Source organism: Epargyreus clarus, unplaced genomic scaffold (assembly GCF_041222505.1).
Source record: "Epargyreus clarus isolate Ecla_fem2 unplaced genomic scaffold, WU_Ecla_fem_2.2 ptg000026l, whole genome shotgun sequence".
NCBI classification, from domain to species: domain Eukaryota; kingdom Metazoa; phylum Arthropoda; class Insecta; order Lepidoptera; family Hesperiidae; genus Epargyreus; species Epargyreus clarus.
Window position 1 is genome coordinate 3352181 of NW_027332233.1, and position 14057 is coordinate 3366237.

A 14057-nucleotide genomic window follows, 5' to 3' on the forward strand; every position below is an offset into this window, starting at 1 on the left:
AGAATAATATCCTATCCGCCACCTTAATACAAATTTTCGAGTGGATCATTTTAAAATCCCAGTTGTATCTTTAGCGAAGAAATATTTAATTTTTATACTAGCGAGTAAAAACGATAGATTGTCAAATGTAGTCAAGACGCACGGCAGTGGATACACCAAATTCCGAGAATGCACGCAATGAATCAGCATATTTTTCCCCCAATCATAACTTCGTTATGGTTGCACTTAAATATACTTTATACGAACATAATATTACAATATTAAACTTAAACTACTAACATACATACAAAAAAATTTCACGTTTCATATTTTATTGAATACAAAGATTAAATAACGGTATCAAATATCTTTGTTGCTTTCATATTGTTGATACAAACATGCAATTTTAAATTATATTGACCGATAAAGACTAATTTAAAAGCCTCGTAAAGGTATAACGTTAAAAGTAGATACAATTAATTAATTGATAAAGTGTATACCTTATCAGTTAATTAATTGTTATGGTATTTTTTCGAAATCTTGTCTGCTTTTTAAATCACTGCACATTAGTTGCCTAATTTCTTCTAATTACGACATCAAGAATGGACAGCAGACGTTTTGAGGCAAATCTAAGGCAATGCTTTCGAGCAGCGTTTTACACGTCAGATATCAGCTATCAAACTTTAGCGTTTAAACGTTGCGTTTTCAAACATCAATATGAAAGCCGCTGAAGAATTACTCGAAACACCTTTTATAAAGATTTTTATGAATTGTTAGAAGCGACGTGCCCCTGAATACAAATCGAAGTTACCGCTTCGAGGGCAAGCCCTTTGTTACATCCAATTATATTTTACCGTCACATTTCAATTTGCTTACATCTTAAAGAGCTTATTTTAAAAGAAAGAATTAGAAATGTATAAGATATCTTTTATCCATCGTCTCTCTATTTCTAGTAGAATTAAGAATATAATTTTTGAAGAAACACACTTATAAATACTTGCCTTCAAGTGGACTGTATATTCCTTTAATACTTAATAAATAATTATACATAGTTTAAAACCTAAAAACCACGCTAAAATCGCACAAGGAAAATCGTCAATCCTGATTCCTGACGATCCTGATGTGGAGAATCGGATAAAATCTGTAAAATCATGTATTGTCATCGGTTTTTGATAATTGTTTAAAATTTTAAATTAATTGGACCGTTCAAAGTGGGTAAAAATCGAGTTCAAAGATTCCATTACATACATACATACATAGATACAATCCAAGCTAATAAAAGCGTGGTAAAAAGTATAATGTCAAGCCAAGGTGGTTATTTATTCGATGTTCGGTATAATTTATACTGTTTCCGAGTACCTATATGGTTTTAAGTGAAATGTTTGAGCGTGTGAGTATTACCATAGACATCTCTAAAGACTAGATATCTTTTCGTTTCAAGCGTAATTAATAAGGCCTCTCTATGGTAGCCTGCAAGAATGGAATGGTGTTTTAAGTAATAATAAAAAATAAATAGTAAAATTTTACATTGATGAAAATTTTATTTGCTACAATTTGCAGTACTACGAATATATAACATCGGACAAATACATTTGTTTTTACCTTTCCGCTGACTCGTATAGCACGAAACGATTATTATTTGCACCATTAAAATATCCACCAAACAGCTATTAGCCCGTACCTATCTCAAACAGAAATTCAGCACCTAAAATTTGTTCTCAATATTTTTTCCGACGCTGAAAACACTGAAAAAGCTGAAAACTTATTTCAACGTAGTCTAATAAGAGTTTTTGAGCGAACAATATTGTTTTTCCCTTGAGGCCGCTGGAAAACAGTCGCGGAGACAAAGTTTTTCGATGGTTTCTAGGTCGAGAAGAAAATTGTGAATTCGAGAGTGTAATTCGAACTTATTTATTAATTTAGGGCGATTTCCTCGGGGTTATGGGAGCAAATTATCATATTTATAGCTTTTTGGTTAGAAAAAAACATAAAAAGAGCGTTGTTATTGGGATTGGACGAAAACCTTTTTTTAATACTTCTAAAGGAATTAATGGAAATATAAGGTATTCTTCATGAGAAGCGTTCTTGAGTTAGTTGGGACCAACACTATTGAATGACCACTTACCATCGAGTGACTTACATGCTCGTCTGCTACTTCAAATTCAAGACTATTTTTATGACTCACCTTAAGTTATAGTGCTGTATTCATATGTTGTTAGTGTTCGGACATCCATGGTCAAGTAACGTATAGATATCTCCCCGCCTTGTAATTGAAGGAAGCCATGGTTTAAACTGGAAATCGATATAAAAATTCGGAGAAATATCGTTTCATTCGTTAATGATCTAAAAACTACATTTTTTATATTTTTCAAACACGAAAATAGATGACAGTGACAATTTCAATTGTCCAAACTGGTTACATTTTCTTACGAGTGAGTAATCTTTAGTAATCTATGGGTCAGGTTGAGAATTAAGTTCTCATCAGATTTCCTCATAAATTTAACGCTAACGCGTTAACGCTGACTCGTTAAATTTATTTCAACGCCACTTTAATTAATTTAATATAATGTTTTAAAATAAAAACGCTTTCTACACTCATAGGTGCACAAATTTTTCCTGTCTTGGGAGTGCCATGGATACATACTATGACATACATATCGGCGAAAGACAGCTCTCATCGATATCGTTCATAGAATCTATAGGTTTTGTGGGCGTTGTCATAGGGTAGATGCAGGCACAAATACACAGTATTTATTGTTCTTAACATTTATAACTTCGTATTTATAAAATGACTATACTATACTACTACTATTACTTTACAAACAAAGGATTTCAGCAGCAGGTTCCACACGATTCAAAGCACAACAAAAAAATGATCCACCTCGATCATTCACATCAGTTCTTATCCATGTTTCCCCCCCGCGCGGCCACATACCTCGACTCCGAAAGACCTCTTAAAAGTCTCTGCTCTAATTCGACATCTAACATGATAGCAATACAATGACTCTTAATTATAATCTAAGTCAATATTATCTTCGATTGATGAAGTATCAATAACATTACTAAAATACTAAAGTAACAGTAAGTCAAGCTATATTAAATAACTTCTATGTTGTATTCGGCTCTTCCTCCGACATACATATTTGCCACCCAGAAAAGACACCGACATTTCACCTGACCGGGTATAGAACCTGGAACTCACTGCGTAGAGCTGAAAAATATACCAATAGAAATATTGTTGTATTGTTGCACTTATCGGATAATCTTTAAGTACCCGCATATACCAAGTTCTATAAATAGTTAAAATTCTAGATAAATTTATGAAGTAGGTGTAACGACTCGTGAACATACTAGATAAAACCTCTGGACCGCTTATTATTAAAACAGCTATTTTAGTATAATTATGACATCACATTTTTGATGCCTGGCCGGACATCAAACCTGAAAGCTTGTCTTATTAATTAATTGATCGCCATGGTTTTATTCGCATGAAGTACACCATTGCTAAACTGTGTACGTAAGCCTAGTGGTTTAAAATTCGATTTATCAATCTGGGGGTAACCGCTTCGAATCCCAATCCCCTGATTAATCAAAGTAGGTGCATTAGAAATTAACTATTATTAACTGTTTTAACGGCGAAGGAAAGTTTTTTAACAAACAAGTTCTTAAGTTCGCAATAGACGGCTAATTCACACTTGGTCAGCGTGGTGAACTAACTTAAACAAACCTAAATCACTTAGGAAAGATCCATGCCCAGCATATGACAGACAAAGGGTTGATGACAATTCATCCCCTATGCAATATCATTTAGATCTCTAGCTAGCTAAGGATAGACCTTGGAAGCCTCTGTGTGTAAAACCAGCTTGAAAACAAGTCATCATAAAAAATATGCCTGGGATAATCCGGTTACAAAATACGTAGAGCGAAGTGCAACATGCGGTACATAGCATACTACAATGAACATACATTACAATTTTATATTAGGCACTTAGGAATTCTCGACATAAGTGTAAATAAATTGCTTATCTACTCTATGTACTTACAATTCATATATATACGAGACTCCACGCATTACAACTATAATTAAAGAGACGCTTAACAAAATGGCGTTTCTATTGTTTATTTGTATAATATTTTCCGCCATACACTGTTCGTTATCAGCTGACGATTATGTGTATAAAGATTACGCAAATTATTCATTTTATAGAATCGAAGGTGATCAAAGTCAAATGAAATATTTGAGTAAAACTTTAAAAGACCAATTACATGAGGTAAGTGATTTAACTATTTTCTTCATTAAATTGTTGGGAAAAACGTATAATTCATACGTTAGGATGGTAGAAACTTTCGTGATTAGGAGGCACCACCGCCACATCTTCTGCCTAATAACAGTAATGTTGCTGTGTTCTGGTTTGAAGGGTGTGGTAAGGGAGACATACGTATCCGAGGCGTTCCAACTTATTCCTCAGGTTGCAGCGCATCAGCGCCCAACCTTAGGTAGGATTCCAATACTATCTGATGTTCATTATAGATATCCAAGGACATTAGACAGTACTAACTTCTTATCATCAGACGGATTAAAGTTATATTTCCTATAAATTTTAAAGGTGGTTTGAAGGGTGTGATAAGGGAGACATACTTTTCCGAGGCATTCCAGTTTAGTTCTCAGGGGTATGCGCATCTGTGGCCGATCTCAAGTAGGAAACTAATCTTATCGGGGGTTGATTAACGATATCCATGGGCGGCAGTAGCCACTCAAAAAAGGGGACTTACCGTAATCAACGCACAACGTTGCGTTTTTTTCTTCAAGAAGAACAACTTACAAATAAACCTCTAAAATTGAATTACTGAATTTGTTTCAGCATCAATTGCTACACTTCATACATAAGAATCATGCTGAAATACTGGTACCACCCAACTTAAAAACATTATTGCATTTAATTATTATTAGGAAGAACTTGAAAATGAAAATTATTTACAACGATATTTCAGAGTAAGTTTTTGTACTGATTTTAAAATTAGATGTTTTTGTTAATAAAAAATATTAATTTTCAAAAGAGCTTATTAGTGTAAATGTATTTCTTTAACCGATTCCGTGCGGATGTGGCACAACTGTGGGCGATGTGGCACAACTGTGGTGCCATCCGCACGGAATCGGTTAATCATAATCATCATCATCAACCCATTATTGTCCTACTGTTGGTCACCGGTCTCCTCCTTCAGAACTCCTTCCGCAGCGCTGGCCAAGTGCGTGTTGGTAGATTTCACATACCTTTAAGATTTTTTTTAAATCTCTCAGGTATGCAGGTTTCCTCACGATGTTTTCCTTCACCGTTTAGCAAGTGATAATTAATACACACATAACTAAAAAAAATCAGAGGTACCTGGGATTTGAGTCTCCGACTCCTCGATCGAGAGGCCGAGTTTCTTAACCACTAGGCTATCACTGCTATAAGTAAGTAAGTCTAAAGTCTACTAATTAGATCCTCATCCATTCTAAGCAAATACAAAAAGGCTCAGCGATAGAACAAGATCACTAGATTGCACTAGATCGATAATGACGAATATTTTCAAATATTTTCAGAATTATTCGTGAAGAGAAACAAGCTAAACTACGCTATAGGAACGGATTATCATGGACCGCATATTACGACGTGGATGACGTAAGTGTGACGTAATGTAACATGGAAGGTAATGTAAGGTTACAGCGCAGATAATGCGTGAAATGTAATGTACTCTTCGTCATTCTGCTTAGGTGGCTCCACTGTTTGTCTTCTTTCTGCCTTTTAACAACGGTAGGTATTATATTTTAACCGGTTTAAGGGTATTAAGCGGTTATGTGTTTTAGTGTGGTAAAACAGAGATACTTACATGAAAAAATATAACTTAACCATCAGTATCAGTCTGATTTCTGTCCGGTTTGAAGTAATTTAGAGATGTGTCTGTAACACATGGGTATCAGTTACCGCTTAAAGTTAGAAAAGAGGGAAACTCCTTTATTTTGCATCATTCATCACATTTTAAGAAACTAAGCGCCCAATATGATGACTGACTAAATGTCCAGGTAAGGTATAAATTTAATTATAGCCTATTGATTTTATTAGTTGTATTGATTAGTAAGTCGAATTCGCTAAATAAATGTTCTCAAGTATTATTATAATATAAATGTTCTCAATGTATTGTTATAATATAAGAGTGTGTGTGTATGTATTATTATAATATAAGTGTGTGTTGGTATACTTACCAATTCGAATGAGTTAATTGAGGAGACCTTTACCCAGTAGTGGAACACAAACGGGTTGACGTCGACCCATGGTCCCTTACGACTAAAGACGGTACGTGTTTAAGAGTATACTTCTGAGAAGGTGACTCTTTTGAGCATTCTTTTAGTAGAAGCTGAAACAATATACCCATTAAGCAACTCACATAGATCTTAGACAAAGTTGGTTAGAAATAAGTTTCCGCTAGTCTCTTGATGGCAAACTATGTAGTGATAAATTATCCTTAATCAAATCTTGCGTGCCTAAGCCCACAAAGTACGGGAGTTCAACTAAACTTTGTAAGAAACAAGTTATGGTAAATGGAAAATAAATAATAATGAAGTTGTTACGCTATTCGTAATTTACGAGTAGTACCTATTTATTACTGCTTTATAAATAATTACTATTTTTCATTCTGAACTACTTTGTAGCCGAATCGAATATATTGAGATTAATATGTTTGTCATGTTTAGAATACGTTAATGATATCTAGGATTACATGCCCATTATTGATAATTAATCCATCGGTGCTTCATTTATCAAAGACCAACATCTGACGTTTTCGACATACTAGACATAGTACAATTTAATCTTTAGTAGGTAAAATTTTGAGACATTAAATTTACAATAATAGATACAAAAATAAAACTAGACATTTTATACCTTATGAATGATATTTTTTAATGAATGAATCATAGATTAGTAAAGATACTTCGCCGCCTTGAAATTGAATGAAACCACAAACGGCTTATTTTAGTAGGTTCTTTTTTTTAATCCTTGACAAATAAAAACATTTCTAGAGAAAATTTGCAAATAAATAACTAATTTACGTAATAATTACGTAAGTTACGTAATAAATAAATAATTATTTCAAATATTTTAGGGACATTTTAGCACGGAGACGTGGCAAAACTTTTTTACGCAACTATTTGATTCTCAAAACTAGGTACATTTTCTTGTTAGGAGTGAGTAATCTTTACTAATCTATGGAATGAATTGATATTTTTGTAAAATCATGCATTTATAAAGTTGTTCATACATAGTAATTGCATTTGGCATACTCTACTGGTTGATCCGGTGAACAAATCTTTAGTTTGTTTTGCTCTATCTATATTTATATGCACACTGTAATATAAGATTTATATAGGAAAAATATTTCTAGAAAATTGGCGATTTCTCTCCCACCATTTAACGAAAATAAAATGACTACCAAGATAGTTCATGCTAAAAATCATTTTCTCATAGATACATCGTTACCTGAAAAATATGAGCAGCACCTACCCTCAATGGACCGAAACGATCGTAGGGGGCAAGAGTTATGAAGGCCGTCAGATATTGGGGCTGAGGATCAATACACCCGGTCAGGATAATTACACTGAGAACAAGCCAGTCTTCTTCATCGAATCAGGTTTGAACCAGTTTTCAATAAGATATTAAAGATTTTTTTATTTATGTAGGAGTACAGGCGAGCATGCAATCCAACGATGGTGACTACTGCCACCGATGGACATCTGTAATCAACCTCAGATAGGATTAGATATTCCTACCTGAGATCGGCAACAGATACGCCGCTATCCCTGAGGACTAAGCTGGAACACTTTGGAAAAGTATCTCTCTCTTGCCATACCTTTCAAACCAGAACATAGCAGCGCTTAACATTGCTATTATTTGGCAGAAATAGGCGTGACGTTGGTGACGCCAGAGTCGAACCACCTTCAACACCTATTTGTAACATTAGCAGGACTAACGCTGTATTCTGTTGAGAAAGCCGTGGTAAAGCACGCGATTTATGTTGCGTATGTGAGACATTCTCATGAGTTATGGAGGACTTAAGGTGTAGGTAGTATATAGATGCATAGGTGCACGTGCAATTTCTAGCATAATTTGAGACTCTACGTATTTGAAGTATTTTTTCCCGAATGCGGATGGTGATGTTGCTCGAGCGTATATGTGCATTTGTGCAAGTATGAGTGTTTCTTCTTTAGCACACCAAAGGGCCTGTTGGATTTTTGTATGAGTGACATAGGCTGTATATTTAAGCTGTTGGTTATATGTTTTTTTTTTATTTTTTATATAGTGCCATTTAACACTTAATTACTCTTATTTATTAATGTGTATGCCCTTTTGAGACAAAATAACTAAGAATATTAATATTTTTCATTTTCAACCCAAACACTACAATAATTACCATTTAATTTATATTTTAATAATTGTGAGATGATGGTAAGCTAATGTGACTTATAGTGACAGTTGAACTGAATTCTTGACGTTTCTTTAAAAGTCATTCATTATTACCATTGAAGCTAGATTAAAAATAATAATACAAGCGTTGTCAAACGTACTAAAATATGCGCAGAATCGTACAATGTAAAAGTACCCTTATATCCATATAGATTACTCAGTTCCATTGGGACAAAGATTTTTATACTTTTAATAATAACTCGGTTGCGATGGATAATAATATTTCGCACATGTACTATGTACAGCCAGCTCCAAAAGTAGATTTTTGAAATTTTGGTTTGCTCGTCTACAAATGTAGCTGACTGTACGTATGAGAGAGTAGGTACACAATTTGTATGGTAATCTTTAGGGGTTTGCTTCAAGCTGATATCAATCAAAGTCAATTCTTTATGAGATGGAATTAGCAACGAGCATGCAGTTTCACATGCTTTAACGGCAAAGAAAAATATCGTGAGGAAACCAGCATACCAGAGAGTTTTTAAAAAAGTTCTCAAAGGTATATGAAGTCTACCAATACGCACATAGCTAGCGCGGTGGATTATATAATCCTTCACTCTGAGAGGAGACAAGCAGTGGAACAATCATGATCATGAGGTGACGACGAATCCATTTCCAGGTATTCACGCTCGTGAATGGATCGCTCCAGCGGTAACCACCTACTTCATCAATCAGTTGCTCACCAGCTCAGACCCGAAGATCCTTGCGCTGAGGGACCAGTTCGATTGGCGTATCTTCCCCACAGTGAACCCTGATGGATACCACTACAGTTACGTTTATGTTAGTATGAGTAACACTTCCTGGGGGCCTACCACCATCTTTTAAAAACCATCATAGTTCAGGAAAGTTTTATTTTTTCCTTAAAACAGTAAAATATTCCGTCATACACAGTTGAAAAACCTTAAACCCTTATTAATTTTTCGCTCATCCATTGTATAAAACCAACTGAAATTGTCATAATTCGCTTAAAAAGTTGAATTTCTTGCAAAAAAAAGTAAAAGTATGATTAAAATAATATTGTTTTAAGAGATGGTAGTAACCCCCCTGCACTCATACGCATTATTAATAATGAATTACTGTATGTTTTGCCCGCCAAAGAAAAAACAGAATTTGTCAATTTATTTTATGCAAAAATTGTCAAATGTCAAACTTTAGTAGTAAAAATAAGAAAATTGTTTATTAATTGACAAAAATATGAGTACACAAACATGATACGTAGACAGAAACCATGAATCCAAAATGCATCGTTTAGATAGATGCGGACACATGCTTGGCCGGGAATTAACTCCAGAACCATTTTACACGGGCTCTGCCATTAAAATTACGAAATTTATATTTCCAAATAGTATCTTGACCTAAAATTTAACTTTATCTATCACAAGAATGTACTTAGATTTAGATTTTCGATTTTTCTGTTTCAGGATCGATATTGGAGAAAAACTCGATCCCGGTCCTCTAATGGTTGCAGAGGCGCTGACCCTAATCGAAATTGGGACTATAATTGGGGACGTAAGTAGAATATGAAGCTCTGCAGGTTGTCGACCATAATATATTTTGAACGCTTTCTACACTCACAGCCCCACTCTAGGATTCCCTGTATCGTGGGTGCCACACATAGACAAATACAGAAACATTTAAATTCATCATTTAGATATCTGTCTCCATGTATTTACAGTTCCTGTCACGTGAACTACCTTAAATTAATATATCTAAAAAGCCATAAACCGGATAAGACTGCAAAACTAAGGTCACCCACAATTGCGTTTCTACCTCCTAGCACTCCGGTCGTGTTCCGTCGGAGACGCCGGAATTGGTGGAACCAAGCACTGAGGACGGCCACTGGGGGGGTTTTTAGTGCGGTAAAAACTCCACATAACCCGGCATCGAGTACCTTTTTGGAGGTTTCAGCCACGTGAAAAAAAAAACTGAGTTTAATGCATTGAGTTGTATCCTTACAACACATTTCAATTTAGAATAGTATTTAATACTGGAGTTATGAGATAGAATTAGCAGTAATACCACTTAAATTTGACCACGAAGAGTTTGACCATTATTTTTCTTTATATTTTCCCCAGAGCACTCTACCTCGAAAGATCCGTGCGACTACCAGCTCTACGCGGGTTCGGCTCCGTTCTCGGAAGTAGAGACGCGGACTCTAGCGGCCTACATCTCTAAAATCGACAACCTGTTATTCTACGTCGCGTTCCACTCCTACGCGTCACTGTTGCTCGTACCGTACTCCGATTCTACGGAACATGTGGACAATTATGAAGACCTGGTATGGTGGCAATATATACAAAATAATAATATTTTATTTGGCAAAAAATTAGTAGGAAATTAGCTTCTCCAATTACAGTTTAGAAATAAATTATTATCTTTTATAATAGGTTCAAGTGGGTAAAACATCCCTGGAATATGGATCTGCAGTGAATGGCAATAAATATGATGGCCCTGGCACAGCTGCTGAAACCTTATGTAAGTTAATAACAAGTGCTATGTCCAAATAAAAAGTAAATAAAACTTTTTTATAATAAAGGAGTAGTAGACGATCATGCAGTGCACCTGATGGTAAGTGGCTACTGCCTCCCATGGACATCTGTAATCAACCCCAGATGGGATTAGATCGGTCTACCTGAGGTCAGCCACAGATGCGCCGCTACTCCTGAGGACTAAGCTGGAACGCTTCGGAAAAGTATGTCTTACTTATACCCTTACCACACCCTTCAAAACGGAACACAGCAGCGCCTAACACTGCTGTTATTAGGTAGAAATAGTGGTGGCGGTGGTGCCGCCGGAGTCGAACCACAAAGGGTTCTACCACCTTCAACTACTATTATTATTGGAATCATTCCAAAAGTATAAACTATATTTAATTGTAAATTTCCAACTATGCTGTTATATACTAATACCAATTGCTAACCCAAACTTCCGCATGATAGAAACTCCTGAATGAACTTGCGTAATTAGCAACTCTGTCTATTGAACTTCTCTCGACATATCTAGATCTAACTGTATTTACTATAGACTAACACATTGTTTGAGGACGAATGCTAATTTCATTCAATTTAATTAATTTCGTTAATAAGATTCTGCTTAAGATAAGTCTTAACTATATCCTTACAAAATACTCATATACACAATACAATATTTCAAACACCAAAATATAATAAAAAATGTTATTCAAATTTCATTTTTGTAAAGCAATTAATAAGCATTTGAAAGTAACAAATAAATTAATTTGCCTAATGATAGAAACTCGGCGTTTCAATCGATTAGTCCGAGGTTCAAATCCCAGGCCAGTTCTGTGCGTATTAAACATTAATTATTACTTGTTGAATGGTGAAGGAAATCGTGAGGAAATCAGTATACCTGAGAGATCTAAAATAAACAGTACTCGTAGGTATGTGAAATAGTGCGACTAAAAGGGGCTTCCGGGGTTGCGGGTCGTAAGAGTGGGAGCTCGAACCGCCCGGACAGCGACCCCGGGAAGGACGGCGGTATGTGTGGTCGCATACCGTTGTGCACACCAGACGGTGTGGCGAGCGTCACGCTCACCTGGAAGGAGCCCAATGGGGCAACGCGCTAAGAGGACTCCGGTTGCGTTCCTCTGGAGATCCCGGAGTCCCCTACGCAGCGCAGAGGACGGCCACCGGGGGGGTTTTAGTGCGGTAAGAATCCCACATAACCCCGTGTCGCTCCCACGGCACAGGGTACCTTTTGAAGGTTTCCCCCTCGTAACAAAAAAAAAAAAAAAAAAAGGGTATATGAAATAGTGAACTACCGAGACACGCTTGGCCAACGCAATGTACTATGGCCTAATCGCCTAATCCTCACTCTGAGAGGAGAACCGTACCCAGCAGTGGAACATTATTGTCCCATTATTGTTGAATATTCCACTTTTAGTTTATGAAATAAGATTAATTTATATTGATACTGGGGATATTATTCACAAAATAATATTTACAAATCTCCATACATAACATAATCTTTTTATGAACAGTATTCATAACGCCATCTATTTTAGCTCGGTTAAATTACGCCCTAGGAACCCAAGCGGAATTGGCGGGAAACTTCTATAAAAACTTTTGATTTTTAGGATTCCGTACTCAAAGGGTAAAAGGAAACCCTCCGATGTCTGTTCGTGTGTCACTGGGCTTTATCTCTTAAACCGTAATAGATTTTTTACAAACGATCCATAATGGTGGTCGCTATAAAAACAAATACTAAAAATTAAAAAAAATAAATATAGTTCAAAAAACTAAAAAACACGCTTTTATGATAAAATCAACTAAAAAGTATAAAATAATTTCAATCTAAGAATCAATTAAGGAACAGTAAATTGTGGAAAAAGTGTGGGGCGCTTTTCGAACCTGATATGGAGCACCCATTGCGTTTTTTTTTAAATTTTAATATGCTTATTGCTTATTCATTCTTTTGAAATAAGAAATATTACTAACACTATTTACTAGCACAGTGTATTTTTATGAATAATTTAATAAACAACTATAGCGTGTATGTGCCATATATTATATAGTCTAAGTAGGATGAACAGGCGAAACAATATATTACTAGCTCCTTAGATAAGTAAAATAGAAAGATACTTCACCGCCTTGAAATTGAATGAAGCCACAAAATGATGATTTAATCATTTATATTTTTAATTCCTGACAAATAAAAAACATTTTTACAGAAAAATTGACGTATAAATAACAAATACTACGTAAATAACGTAGTAAATAAATATTTAAAACATTTTAGGGACATTTTTAAACGGAAATGTTGCAAAACTGGTTACACTTTCTTGTTAAGAGTGATCAATCTATATATTACTCATCTAAGACTAGCTCTTATAAACTTATTTTTTCTCTTTCTAGATAGAGCATCAGGTGGCAGTATGGACTGGGTTCGGTTCAAACACAAGACACGGCTGGTATACACCTACGAGCTTAGAGGTTCCTCTTTCCACTGGCCACCTTCGAGGATCCCGGAGCAGGGAGACGAGGTCACCCAGATGATGTTGGGACTGGCGACCGAAGCACGAAACATGGGATATTATTGATACTCCATCACCACACCTATTTCTCATAAAAGCAGTGTTATGCGATCCTGAGCTCTGGTTTGAAGGGTGTGGTAAGGAAAACATACTTTCTGAGGCATTCCAGCTTAGTCCTCAGGGGTAGCGGCACATCTGTGACGACCTCAGATAGAAATGTAATCCTATCTGGGGTTTATTATAGATATCCATAGGCGGCAGCAGCCACATACCATTAGGTGGACTGCATGCCCGTCTTCTACTTCTATATTATAACAAAAAAAAACTCCAATAAATTGCTACTTGGACACAATTTGCTTTTTTAATGAAAATACATGTCACTTTTTATTTTCACACAAACTTAGTTAGTTTTTGTTTTCATCAATATTTGTTATCAGTATCGTTTCACACTTAATATTGTAGCGCCATCTATCGTAAGTTGTCAACATGTCTCCTCTAATTGCTTAGATTTAAGTTATGATCTGTTCTGTATCAAGTATAAATATATTTTAGGTAAAAACTTTCCGTAAAGTAAAAGTAAGTGTGTA

The 14057-nt window shown here is 35.4% G+C and overlaps 1 protein-coding gene across 1 annotated transcript; it reads left to right on the forward strand.

The window, feature by feature from the left end:
• Positions 1–4050: 4050 nt before the first annotated feature.
• Positions 4051–13822, forward strand: LOC140753328 (zinc carboxypeptidase). The gene is made up of 9 exons (XM_073087858.1): positions 4051–4250; positions 4842–4972; positions 5564–5642; positions 7485–7647; positions 9097–9257; positions 9899–9986; positions 10553–10755; positions 10865–10952; positions 13352–13822. The coding sequence occupies exons 1-9, from the start codon at positions 4083–4085 to the stop codon at positions 13534–13536; spliced, it is 1266 nt and encodes a 421-aa protein (XP_072943959.1). The 5' UTR covers positions 4051–4082; the 3' UTR covers positions 13537–13822.
• Positions 13823–14057: the final 235 nt, after the last annotated feature.